Source organism: Heterodontus francisci, chromosome 23 (genome assembly GCF_036365525.1).
Source record: "Heterodontus francisci isolate sHetFra1 chromosome 23, sHetFra1.hap1, whole genome shotgun sequence".
Lineage (NCBI taxonomy): Eukaryota > Metazoa > Chordata > Chondrichthyes > Heterodontiformes > Heterodontidae > Heterodontus > Heterodontus francisci.
Window position 1 is genome coordinate 44,253,737 of NC_090393.1, and position 14,387 is coordinate 44,268,123.

The window sequence follows — 14,387 nt, forward strand, 5'->3', positions numbered from 1 at the left end:
TCAGAGCACTGGCCTGGGCCTCTGGATTACTAGTCCAGTGACATTACCACTACGCCACCACCTCCCACTTTTTTGTTAAATAACTGAAAAGGGGGATTGAATAGATATCTTTTAAAAAAAACTTTCAAAATATGTATTTTTTTAATTTGTTAAAAAAACTGACTAATGTACACCAATGTAAAGTAAATGGTTCTGTTTTTAATGTCATTTTCAGTTAAAGTCTGGTTACTCACAGGTGGTAGATTAGACTGATTAAAAATGCTTTTTTTGAATATTCCATTTTCAGCTGCATTAATAAAGCTGCATCAAGTTACCAATAAAATATTTCAAGGAATATTTTAAATGCAAATTTAAAAAAAATTATTTACCTTCTAAAACGCTGCACAATTGTGCTGATTCATGGAAGATTTTCGATTCAGTGATATGCAAATGAATTCGAGTGGAAACCCGACTCAAAAAAGTCATTTCTCGAAACTAGCACGACGATTTGCACCTGGATCCCTGATTGTGCTCTAAGCAGAAACTCCAGTTCTCTGTCTCTTGACCAGATATGGGATGGGGTAGTTACACTTGCTCAATAATCATTGGTGATCAAAAGAATAGCAAAGACTTCTCATTAACTCTACTAACAAGGCCATTTGTTACAGCAGAATGTAGTGATAGGTTGAGAAGTCCTGAAAGGACATCTTACTGCTACATGGTGGGCTCTGTTCCAAGTACAATCTGCTTCATTGAAAGCAGTGAATTTGTGCAGAGTTTTATTTATTTTTAGCTGATGTGATTTGGCTGTGCTCTACAGATGACATACAGAATTTTTATTGTTGTAGGATTTCTGAACTTAATGATTCATTAGGAATCTCAGTGTCACAATAGTAAACTGAGCAGCCAGGGTACAGAACATTTTGCAGGAGGAAAGGAAACTGCCAGACGTCGTGGTCTATGCGGAAGCAATGACATAGGAAGGAAAAGAGTTGAGGTTCTGCCATTAGAGTTTCAGAAGCTAGGGAGGAAGTTAAAAGGACCTCAAAAGGTAGGAATCTCTGGATTACTCCCAGTGCTCCATGCTAGTGAGCAGAGGAATAGTGAGATAAAACAGGTTGACATGTGGCTGGAGAAATGGCGCAGGAAAGAGTGCTACAGATTCTTGGAGCATCGGGATCAGTTCTGGGACAGGAAGTGGATGGGTTGCACCTCTACAGAGCTGGGGCCAATGTCCTCATAGGAAGGTTGGTGCTTCAGGGGAGGGGAGGAATGGAATGGAGGAGGCAAAGTAAAGCTCTGAGAGGAGAAGGAGTCAAGTGCAGGACACGTGGCTTTACCAGGATTGCTGAATTCCCGATGGTGCAGAGCGTTGTCGACTGCAGTCACGTGGCTCTGAGAGCCCCTCATGTCAACGGGGAGAGATACAGAAAGTGAAAGGGTTACCACTCCATAAATGTGCAATTGGTGCGCAACCATGCCAAGAAGTTCATCTCAGTGAATGCCCACTATCCTGGCAGCAGCCATGGTGCCTTCATCCTGTGCCTGCCTTTCCTTCCCACTGTCTACAGTCCTCCTAGAAGAACCAGAGGTTAGCTGCTGGGGGAGAAGGACTACCTCTCTGGCTTATGACCCAACATGGACCCACCATTCCCCATCATCACATCCATTTTAGACTACCCACCACAATGTCCCCTTGGTCAATATCAATCAATAAAGACCACCAACAAAAACTTTCTTAAAACATTTTTATCCAATAATACATCCAACTATACAAACAGCAATGAACTATTCACCCTTGTGCATTCCCTTGGTGCATGTCTTTTGTGTGCCCTTGTCAGTCCTAGTGTTACTACTCAGTGTTGCCCCAGTATTGATGATGGAAGACTGCTGACTTTCACTAGGGGAGACTGCAGATGGCCTTGCAGGAACCCCTCCAGCAGTTCTGGGCCTTGAGGGCCCAGCTTTGGGATGCACCACATAAGCATGGGCGGAAGCAGTCTGGGCTGGCTGACTGAGAGGCAACAGCAAGGGCAGAGTGGCAGTGATGGGAGTACGAATGCTGTCATCCTGAGAGAGGACAACCGATTTGTCCTCCACAGTGCCATTGCCACTGCCACGGGGCAGCACCTCAGCAATCCTAGTGATCTGCTGGAGCACAGATTGCTGTGAGAACCTGCAAGCCCCTTTTGAGCATTGAGATCCACACCCACAATAGTAGCAGCCTGAGCCTGCCTGGTAGCAACCATGGATTTCATGACCTCCATCTGAGCTTCCACAGCAGCACTGAGATATTGGGAGGATTCCACCTGCGCTGTAATGGAAGCTGAAACAGCAGACACCAAAGACTACATCAGGGGTCGAGCCACCAGTGCTGTCAAGGAGTTGGCCACCACTTCCATGGTGGAAAGGATGGGCTCCATGCTCTGCACAAAGCCCTCTGTCAAGTTGGAGCCGGACTCCTCCATGCTGTTTGACATGAGAGGAGGCTGTCTGGCAGGCCTGTCAATGCACCAAGCATTTCATTGTGTATAGTCATCAGCATTCTCCTGCAGGCTGTCCCATTAAAGTCCACATCTGAGTCTCCTGGAGTGGAATTTATTTGCAACCTTGCTCTCCATGGAGCTAGCACACGAGCCACCCTTTTCTCCTGGTCTGGCTGCAACCACTCATGCCCGGTGACTCCTCATTCTATACTAGCCTCTAAAGTTTGTGGCATGTCTCTATCTGAGCTGCTGGCTGGGATTGTAAGATCAAGTGACGATGCCTCCATCACTGTCATGGGGTTGTTTTTTGTCTTCCTGCTGTGTGTTGATGATGTCCAGGCAGCAGTTCTTGGATATCTGAAAGCATAAAAGCAGAAGGGGAGGGTTGGAGTGAGGGAAGGGAGGTGGGGAGGAAAGTAGGAGGTCCATTGTCACACCATCTGCAGTTTCCACTTGATGCCAGATCTCAGGGTGAGAGGTGAGCTGAGAAGGGGCCTAGTGCAGTCACTTACTGTCATCCCGGACAGTCTCGGCAGCAGTGGATGCTACGGGCTATGCTGCTTCCTGACCCATGATTTGAGCACAATCTCCTCAAGGGGGCCCAGGGGATGCAATCATGGAGGCCTCCATCTTCGGTTTACTGGGTCTCCATGGTGTTGTGTGTGACTTTCTCCTGCAAGAGAGTGGAAAGATTTTTAGTGATTGTGTGGCACTGTGGTTGGGTGTTGTGCCTGCTGTATCTGGATAGCTGGAGGTCTGTGGAGGAACAATAGGTGGGTGTGATGCTGGCAGCATTGGAAAGTGTGTGTGCGTGAGGTGCAATGCCTGAATGTTAAGCATGAGTCCCAAATGCCAGAGAATGCTGCTGGGTGAGTTATGAGGACATGGTGCATTGAGCAGTATGAGAGTATGGTGGCATGGGTGGGTATGAGATGTCATATGAGGATGTATTCACTGACCTTGACCACAGGTGTGAGCTCATTGTATTTATTGCAGCACTGCTGCCATGTCCCTGGGGTCAGACTCTGGCATTGACCTCCCAGGCAAATGCTCCCACTCCCTTCTGAGGCTGGTGTGTGAAGGCTTCCTCGGGAGACATTGCCTCCTTCCTGGACTCTACCTGGGCCACCAGAGCCTCCAAGACAGTGCTACTAAATCTGGGAGCTCTCTCACTTGTCTGGTGTGCCATTCTCCATTACCTTCAGTCTTCCCAAATGATTTTCCAGCAACCGTTAGCTCAGATGTGCACCCTCCCTTTAATAGGGAGTGAGCATTTAAAAAGATCAGGCTGTCTGCAGCACATGGTTTGTGAACAATGCTACTTGGCTCTCCTGAGTGCAGAGGAAGCCGGCAATGTTAAGAGAAAGGAAGCAACGCCACACCCGCTCGACCAGACGTTAATATCATGCAGATAAAGTGAGTGCATCAAGTTTGTGTGTTGCCTAGTTCGATCTGAATGAGCATGGGCAGCTCACGAATTGCTAATGTTTTAGTCCCCAGAGATTAAATTGAAACAGAACAAGAAGCATTTTGACAAAGGTAAGGTTGGTAATATACTGCTGAATTTAGAAAGTAGAGAATAGAGCTAAAAAAAAAGGGAATAAGATGGGCAAAGAAAGACTATGGAAATAAATTAGTGGCTAACAGAAAAGGGAACCCTAAAGTCTTTTATAAACACGTAAATAGTAAAAAGGTAGTTAAAGGAAGTGAGGAGCCAATTAGGAACCAAAAAGGAGATATTCTTGTGGAGGCAGAGGGCATAACAGCGAGTATATGAGCACTTTGTATCTGTTTTCACTAGAGAAGAGGATGCTGCCAATGTAGCAATAAAGGAGGATGTGGTAGTGATATTGGAAAGGATAAAAATATATAGAAGGGAGGTACTTAAAATGTGGCAGTGCTCAAAGTAGAAAGATCACCCAGCCCAGAGGGAATGCATTCTAGGCTACTGAGGGATGTAAGGGTGGAAATTACAGAGGCTCTGGTCACAATCTTCCAGTCCTCCTTAGATATGGGGGTGGTACAAGATGACTGGAGGAGTGCAAATATTACACCCCTATTTAAAGACGGGAAGAGGAATAAACCCAGCAATTACAGACTAGTCAGCCAAATGGCAGTGGTTGGGAAACTTTTAGTGGCAATAATCCAGAAAAAATGTTTGAAAATGATGGACTAATAAATGAAAGTCAACACAATTTGGATTTGACCAACTTGATTGAGTCCATTGTTGAAGTAATGGAGAGGTTTGAGTGTGGTGCAGTTGGTGTTGTGTATATGGACTTCCAAAATCCATTTAAAAATGTATCACATGATAGGCTTGTTAGCAAAACTAAAGCCGATGGGATTAAATGGACAGAGGCAACATGGATATGAAATTGACTAAGAGACAGAAAACAGAGAGTAATGACGAAGGATTGTTTTTCAGACCAGAGGGAAGTACACAGTGATGTTACCCAGGGAGATCTTTGTTCTTTTAGATTTATATTATTGACCTGGCCTTGGGTATACTGGGCATAATTTTAAAGTTTGCTCATGAGATGAAACTCAGAAATGTAGTAAACAATAAGATGGGTAATAACAGACTTCAGGAGTACATAAACAGAATAAAGAAATGGGCAGACACATTGCAGATAAAATTTAACGTAAAGAAGTGTGAAGATGTACATTTTGACAGGAGGAATGAGGAGAGGCAATATAAACTAAATGGTACAATTTCAAAGCAGGTGCAGGAACAGAGAGATCTGGGGGTGTATGTACATAAATTTTAGCAGATGGCAGGGCAAGTTGAGAAGGCTGTTAAAGAAGCATATTATATGCCTTTGTTTTATTAATACAGGGATAGAGTACAAAAGCCAGGAATGTATGCTAAACCTTTCGAAAACACTGGTTAGGCCTCAGCTCAAGTATTATGTTCAATTCTGGGTGCCACAGCTTAGGAACAATGTCAAGCTCTTAGAGAGAATGGAGAAGAGATTTACTAGAGTGGTAACAGGGATGAAGGACTTCAGTTACATGGAAAGATTGAAAAAGCTGGGGTTGTTTTCCTTGGAGCAGAGGTTAAAGTGGAGATTTGATAGTATTCAAAATCATGAAGGGTATCTAAGTAATAGAGTAAATAAGGAGAAACTGTTTCCAGTGACAGAGGGATCAGTAACCAGAGGAAACAGGCTTAAGGGGATAGGCAAAATGGCTAGAGGCGACCTGAGGAATTTGTTTTTTTACGCGGTAAGTTGTTGTGATCGGAAATACGCTGCCTGAAAGGGTGGTAGAAGAGATTCAACCGTAACTTTCAAAAAGGAATTTGCTGAACACTTGAAGCCAAAAATGTACAAGGCTACGGGGAAAAAGCAGGGGATTGGGACTAATTGGTGAGTTAGGGAGTCTAGGACCAGGGAACATAGTCTAAAAATTAGAGCAAGACCTTTCAGGAGTGAAATTAGGAAACACTTCTTCACACAAAGGGTGGTAGAAGTTTGGAACTCTCTTCTGCAAATGGCAATTGATTCTAGATCAATTGTTAATTTAAAACTTAGATTGAAAGATTTTTATTTGCCAAAGGTATTAAGGAATGTGAAACAAAGGAATTAGGTTGCAGATAGCCATGATCTCATTGAATGGCGGAACAGGCTCGAGAGGTTAAATGGCCTACTCCTGTTCCTACGTTGCTATGCTTCTATTTGGGTGGCTCCTTTAAAGAGTCGGCACAAGCACAATGGGCTGAATGGCCTCCTTCTCTGCTGTAAGATTCTGCAATTCTAATGTAAGACCTTCAACAAGCTGTAAACAATAAATATTCTGTATATTAACATACTGAGAAGTGCGTGTCAGTGACATAAAAAAGGTATCATAACATTCAAAGAAACCATAGAACACACTTTCAAATCTTGAACAAAATAGTTCATGGCCTGTGGGCTTACGTGGATCCGAAAAGTATTTTAACTGTAGTTAAATATTTACTCAATACGAAGTGTGCTATTTTTCCTTTGCCTCTCACATCTGACAAAGTTTCTGTTATAACCTCCTTCAGCTAGAATAGCAGATTACTTGAAGTCAGAAGTCTTCTGCACTTCCACTGCTGTTCTGTGACAGGCTAACAGGATACATTTGATGATTAAGGGTCTACATCCAAAACATTAACCTTTTTTTTTGTTACTAGATGCTGACAGATTAGCAGATTCTATTTTTATTATCATTATTTTAGAATTTACTCCTACTCCCATTGCATTTCATTCGGAAAGAGTTCCACTTCAGAGCCTTGGCGAGATGCTGAGTAGTGAGGAGATATCCCTTGATCATGGTTTTCATATTATTTACTGAGGGGTCAGAATAGAGACTAACGTTGAGTTGCAGGGCGGAGATAGGACTAAATCAGTAAGAGCATTAGAATAGTGGCAGGAACTAGGGACAGTATCATGGAGAACAACAGCTAGATAGACAGCGGCAGCAATATAGGGTTTGAGATTATGGAATTGGACCTTAGGTCCCAAAAGAGACCACAGGGCTGCAGATGACACTGACTATACAATGAGTGTTTTCTGTCTTCAAGTTATTCGATGTCCTCTATAGACCATAATTACATGATTCAATTGGAAAAATTACTAACTGTTGTTCCTTTGAAGAAATTTTCATCTTCCATCTTGTATACCCTTCATACCAAAAGCACTAATGCACCTTGCGGTCCAACTTCATTTTTTACAGTCTTCACACACATCAGTTGTATTCGTTGCAATGCGTTGCTGTTCCCAAGCATTCCATGCAGAAATGCATAAGGCCTGGACAATCTCCAGGCTTAGGCTGATAAGTGGCAAGTAACATTCGCGCCACACAAGTGCCAGGCAATGACTATCTCAAACAAGACAGAATCTAACCATCTCCCTTTGCCATTCAATGGCATTACAATTGCTGAATACCCCACTATCAACTTCCCAGGGATTCCCATTGACCAAAAACTGAACTGGAGTAGCCATATAAGTACTGTGGCTACAAGAGCAGGTCAAAGGCTAGGAATCCTGCGGCAAGTAACTCACCTCCTGACTCCCCAAAGCCTGTCCACCATCTACAAGGCACAAGTCAGGAGTGTGATGGAATACTCTACACTTGCCTGGATGGGTGCAGCTCCAACACCACTCAAGAAGCTTGACACCATCCAGGACAAAGCAGCCCACTTGATTGGCACCCCATTCGCAAACATTCTCTCCTCCATCACCGACGCACAGTGGCAGCAGTGTGTACCATCTACAAGCTGCACTGCAGCAACACACCAAGGTTCCTTAGACAGCACCTTCCAAACCCATGGCCTCTACCACCTAGAAGGACAAGGGCAGCAGATGCATGGGAACACCACCACCTGCAAGTTCCCCTCCAAGCCACTGAACATTCTGACTTGGAACTATATTGCCATTCCTTCATTGTCGCTGGGTCAAAATCCTGAAACTCCCTTCCGAAGAGCACTGTGGGTGTACCTACACCCCAAGGACTGCAGCAGTTCAAGAAGGCAGCTCACCATCACCTTCTCAAGGGCAATTAGGGATGGGCAATAAATGCTGGCCTAGCCAGTGATGCCCGTATCCCGTGAACAAATAAAAAAATACTAGCGCAGACCCTTATTGCACATGGGCTTTAAGGATTGCCTGGCTGCAGCCTGCGAAGGAAAACCTTCACAGAGGTTAAAGGGCCCATAAATCAAAGAAAAATAAGCTCCATTGGTTTGAAGAACAGATAAACCTCAAATGACTGAAATATCATCAGCCTATCATGGCCAAAATGGGGAAGAATAAATACTTGGCTTACTCGCATAACCACTTTCAAGACATAACACCAATAAAACACATCAGAAAAGCAGTAACAGAAAATATTGGAAATGCACAGCAGGTCTGTTAGCATGTGTTAATGTTATACAAAAAGACTCCCTGGTTCATCCAGCTTGTCTCACACAACTGGAGTGCCTTGTGTATCAAAATATATACACTCCCCACCCCACCTGAAAATTATAGTTGCAGGTTCCACAAAACATATTCTGTCATTCTGTACTGACATTAATACTTGTTAGAGCTTTGACATTGAATTCCCTTTCGTGCACTGTTTTATATTCTGTGCAGGAGCTTCCCTGCAGTAACTCCAGGAATCTCAATCCCAGCGTTGTTCTGATTGGGGACAGTGATTATGGGCATCATTCCATATACATGGACACCAGAAGCCTATGGACCAACAATTCTGGTGGTTACACCAGCCAGTGCCCTTCAACGTGGACCCCAAACATTAGGACATCTCATTAGCATGGGGCTAGCAGATGCTCATATCACTGCAGAGGGACATCTCCAACGCCTCCCTGTTCCATGCAGCTGGAAAATTAGCAACAACAATCACTTGTATTTACATAGCACCTTTAACGTAATAAAAGACCCAAGGCACGTTACAGGGACATTATAAAACAAAATATGACATCAAGCCACATAAGGAGATATTAAGGCAGATGGCCAAAAGCTTGGTCAAAGCAATAGGTTTTGAGGAGTGTCTTAAAGGAGGAAAGGGAGACAGAGAGGTGGAGAAGTTTGGGGAGGGAATTCCAGAGCGTAGGGCCTAGGCAGCTGAATGCACCGCCATCAATGGTGGAGTGATTAAAATTAGGGATGCTCAAGAGGTTAGAATTAGAGGAGCGCAGACATCTTTGAGGGTTGTGGGACTGTTCACTCATCTGTCCATCATTTTGGGGGTGGAAATGGCCAAACCCTCCCTATTGAGAACACGGGCATGCTCCCTTCAGCCTTTAGTACAAAGGGGTCAACTCAATAAAGGGGATGATGCAATATTTTTTAAAATGTCTGCCATTTTTCCTTTCTCATCACACATCTGAAAAGGTTTCTCTTATAACCTCCTTCAGCTAAGATAGCAGATTACTCCACGTCAGAAGTCTTCTGCACTTCCCCTGCTGTTCTGTGACAGGCTAACAGGATGCTAAGTAGTGAGGATGTATCCCTTGGTCATGGCTTTGATATTATTTACTGAGGGATCAGGATTGACACCAACATTGAGTTGCAGGGAGGAGATAGGACTAAATCAGTAAGAGCAGCTCCTGCAGAGAAGAAGGTTGGAGTTAGCTCAGTGTGTCCAATGTGGCAATGATGCATTGACAGTGCAATTCCACAACAGCAGGCATTTACCATCCTTCCCCCACTGTGCCACTGCACTAGCGAGCTGCTAAGCACAGGTGGTAATACCATTGCAACGTTACAACAATATAATTGCCTTACCGTTGGTTTCTTCTTTAAGTGGCGTGCCATCTGTCTCCCCTTCCGGGTGCTTGCACTAATAACATGAAGCTGACATTATCCATGTCTGTAGACCCAGTAATGTACTTCAAGGCACTCCCTCCCACACTAGATTGTGGGATTTTTCGATTGCACGGTTCACCAGTAGCTGTAGGGCCTGATGGGCCTTGAAAAATTGCCATGCGATCATTTTTGAGAAGCTTTGTGCACACAATTAGACTGTAAATTAAATAGCACATTAGTTGCTTAAGAAGTGCTTAAAAAACCATTGTTGCACATGCACCATGATTGGTTTTGCTTTGTCAATCCTGCTAACAAATTTGCATCCAAAGCAATCGCATGTTTGAAAACTGCATAGTCCCATAATTTTCTTAGCACATTGTTAATTGAGGGAGGAAAAATGTACTTAATCCCTTTTTGTAAAACCGAATAACACAAAGCTCTGCAAAATTCATAGAATGGGCATAATTTAATCTGAAATGTTAATGTCTCTAGTATTTAGTATTTCATGTTATCAGTTGTTTTAGCTTATAAAACTGATAGTCTGATATATAGTGTTGCTTGTAACATAGCCTTGTTAGCAATCAAGTTGACAAATGTAATAATTATTATAAAGATAAGAGAATGCCTCTGTGCCTGTGTTTTACTTGGGCTCGATTGCTTTGCTTACAGTTCTGCCTTTTCTCTGTTGCAAGCTTCTCATTATTTCAAGTACAAGCAGCAGTTCATTTTTCCAGGTAAGTAATCTTTAGTTGACCATTATTCCTTTCTGTAGTGCACCACACAGTTAGCACTTTTTGATGAGTATCATTCAACTACAGTCATAGCACTTGCATTTTCTTAAGGTTCATTTTTTCCCTTTAATTATTGACATTCGGGACGCTGTAATGAATTAAATCGTGTGTCTGTTATTGCCGTGTCTGGCAAGGTCCTTTGATAAATATTTGACTAGGGTGCATGAATAAATTCATACAGTTTCTATTTGATTTCCCCAAGATTAAGGTATTTCCTTTTAATATGTGCCATGTCTTAGCTTTGAGGCCCTTCAGAGAGTTGGTATTTTTTATTTGATGTAGAATTTGTGATTACTTTTCTAATTGTCAAGTGGTAATTTCTCCTGTCTTATAACCCAATGTCTTGTTCCTAGACGTCACACCTGAGATACAAAGCCGAACTCCACAAGTTATTCTCCATCCTGTCAACTCTGATCCCACGTAAGAGGTTTCAATACTGGCTAATTTGAAAAAAAATTACAGTAAACCTTATGACTAAGCATTGTATACAGTCTGCAAGAATATTGAATGATTACAACATGTAGAATGGTTATGGTGACTTTTGCCACGATGAATTATTGCACTACAGAATGAGAGAAGGTGTACTAACACAAGTGATTTCTCACACAATGGGCTGGATTTTGTGTAGGAGGCAGGGCTCAAGGCACAGGGCTGAACAGGCGGGGGGAGCCCCATCTCGGCCTTTTCCTGCCCCCTTCCCCACCCCGGAGCAATCCTCCAGTCTTTTTACATCAAAGTTTCATGAGCAGGGATCTCTGTCCCTTTAAAGACTGGGATCCCGCCTCTGTGAGCTGTGGGCCAATCAGAGGGCCAGCAGCTCAGCAGTATGAGCAGCGCCACCGGGAACAGTGGCCACTGCCGGTACTGCAGAGGCCTCGGACCTGTGCCCAATGCTGGAACCCTGGACCAAAGGTAGGTAAGGCAGGGTCACAGAGGCCAGTACGGAAGGCCCGGCGAGGGGAGCGCGAGGGGGTGGTCATGCAGTCCAGGGAGAGGGGTGTCCCGGGGGCTGAAGTGGTCCCCAGCGGCATCCTCCCTGGTCACAGATTCCCCTTGGAGGAGGGACCCCCCCCCCTCACCCTACCCCAAGCCCGCAGGGAGTGCGCCACCTGTTACAAGGCAACCTTCCCGCATGGCAGAGACCCCCTGCCACTGGTAAGATCCCAGCAGTGGCAGGAAGAGACCCTTAGTTGGCCATTAATGGGCCACTTAAGGCCTCAATTGGCCTCTGGGCATAAAGGCTCTCATCGGCCTATCCCACCCCCGGGAAGATTGCTTAACGACGGGCCCTCTGCCACCCGTCACAATACTCCATGTGCCCCTCTGCCTCCGACCTCACCTCGGGGGCCCACAAAATTCCAGCCAATGCATTCTTGTTGCTACTTTGCCACCATAGTCAAGAGTCCTCGTGCAAACTGGGTGCTTTCTAAGATGGGTCTGGATTTGGAATGAGGCTTGTCTTGGTCTTGAATTAGTGCTGTCACAGTGTTACTGACCCCTACCAGCTGATTTGAAGTTCTGCCACGCATTCAGCTGCAAGGGGGCTCCAGAACTAGTCTTATTTAAAGTGCTAGGCACCCAACTTGCAGGTGAGATAATTTAGAATAACTTCTCTTGCAAAGTCTCTGGAAGTACTGTGGAGTGTTCTCGGAGGTGCTGTGGTGAGTTCCTGGATTTGGCAGAGGGTGTTGCTGCAGAGGATTTGGTGGCCTGTCCACAAAAAAACTGCAACAGGTGTGGGGCTGCAGTTGCAGTGCCTCTGGGTCTACAACATGACAGGGAGATGGAGCAGAAGCTGCAGAGTGGGCAAGCTTTGTGCGATGCCCTCTGCCAAGTTGGAGCTAGACCCTTCCATGCTCCTTGACAGTGACAGGAGGCTGTCTGGTAGGAAAACCAATGCACCCAGAATCTCAATGTACATCCTCATCAGCGTTCTACTGTATGCTGCCTATCTAGGTCACCATCTCAGTTTCCTGTAGCAGAACTTGTCTGCAGCCTCATTCTCTGGTGAACTGGCACATAAACTATCCTTTCCCCCGGCCTGCCTGCAGCCCACTCACTACATGCAGATCCTGACACTACAGTTTCTTCTAAGGTACGTGCAGTGCCAGTATCTGAGCTACTGGCTGCCAGTGTCAGATGAAGTGACAGGGCCTCTTCATAAGTGCTGTGCTATTGCTGTCTCACTTCCTCCTGGTTATGCTGTGGCTGAACAGGTGACAGTTCCTGAGTGTCTGAAACTGGGAAATTGGAAAGTGGAAGCTTGGGGTGAATGAAGGTGGGTGAGGAGGAAAGCAGGAGGTCTATGGTAACACCATATACAGCTTTCTCATCATGCCAGCTAGCAAGATGAGGGCAGGAAGTTGAGAAAGCCCATGATCCTCAGTGTTCTCAGTGACAGTGGATTTGAGAGGGCAGAATGCCAGTGATTATGTAGCACTATTTTTGGGTGATGTGCCTGCACAGCTGAATAGTTGGAGGTATGTGGAAGCAACGGGAGCTAGATGCGAGGCTGGCATCATTGGAATGTGTGTGAAGGTGAGGCGGACTAAGCTACCTGACCCTTCAAACACTGCCTGCCCCTCGTGGCAGAATCTGCAGATCACGCATTGGACTTATCAATCATCTCAGAACCCATTAAACCAGAGTGGAAGCAAGTCATCCTTGAACCCGAGGGACTGTCTACGAAGAAGACCTCCATATATTAAAAATAACATCCACATATAAAGATAAAGAATACAACAAGAGGCAATCGCTAGCACAAAGAAAATGACTGAATTGTTGGAAGTCGACTCTCAAGTCTTTGGATTTTCAGTATTCACATCCATTATTCTTTAAAACAGCCTTCAATACTGCTACGACCTCAGGGAGACTGTTAACGTTAAAAATATGAGATATGAACCCCCAAATCAATTTTAAGTATTACACGACAAGACTTCATGTTTTAAGACGTTTATTATAACAACTAAACTAAAAGAAATTCGCGTTAACTAAATAGTACTTCGTAAGTAGCTTTTACCCCAAATTACAGAGAAAGCGTTTTCTTTAATTATTCAAATACTTGAAAACCTCACACCACACTTGTACGTTACACAGTCCTTTTTGGTGGCGAAATCCATTGCGGTTAAAAGTCCCAAACTCCTCCCAGTTGCAATGGGTTGGATCTCCCAGACCTTACTCAAAGTAAATGTCCTCTTCGCTCACTTCTCCGAGCACTTCCAACCTGGATGTCCATGAATAAGGTGATTCCTGGTGACCCTGTTGGGCTTTTACTTCAACTTCAACTTTCCAAACAGGTTCTGGTTTTTGCAGCCTTTTGCCGTATCAGTCTTCTCTGAGAGCAGGTGTTCCCTTTCTCTCCCTTTAGCCTGCCACCACTGGTTGTCTTCTTTTATTACAGCCTGCTCTGAGGCTGCCACTGCTGGTTTCCTTTCTAACAGCTTCTCTGCCCTCAGAAAATCTGTTAAATTTATCTGGAATCAAATGTCTTTTTCCAATATGCAAAGTCCAGAAGTCTGGTTTCGCAGAGTCACCTGGGCCTTCCTTGGTTTCCAGGTGTTAACAGCTGCCTGGTACATTTGCATTCTCAGAGTCACTGCCTTCTTATTTATGATCCGAATGTCTGGGAGGATGAAACCAATTGTCCTTTAGGTGTTACCCCTGCAGTCTTTGTTTTTTTCAAAAAAAGGTCTTTGATCTGTGTTCTCTGCTGTCCTGGTAACCAAGATTTCTGTCTTGTCCTTGAGCAGAGTGGATGTCAGACTCCATCTTAAACTTCTGAAAATCACAGTTTCTAAAACATAATCATGTTACAAAGTCCAGTGTTCATACCAAATACCTTCGCATTCTACACTAGATCT

The 14,387-nt window shown here is 44.4% G+C and overlaps 1 protein-coding gene across 2 annotated transcripts in view; it reads left to right on the top strand.

Moving 5' to 3' along the window:
* The window catches only part of ksr2 (kinase suppressor of ras 2), a 490,636-nt gene that overhangs the window by 336,903 nt on the left and 139,346 nt on the right, over positions 1-14,387 (top strand). For both annotated transcript variants that reach the window (XR_010977280.1, XM_068055178.1), the window contains exons 12-13: positions 10,429-10,470; positions 10,881-10,947. Coding sequence is in view for 1 of the 2 variants with exons in the window: in XM_068055178.1 (XP_067911279.1) it covers positions 10,429-10,470; positions 10,881-10,947 (109 nt within the window). In the remaining variant the exon portion in view is untranslated. The remainder of the gene's footprint in view (positions 1-10,428; positions 10,471-10,880; positions 10,948-14,387) is intronic.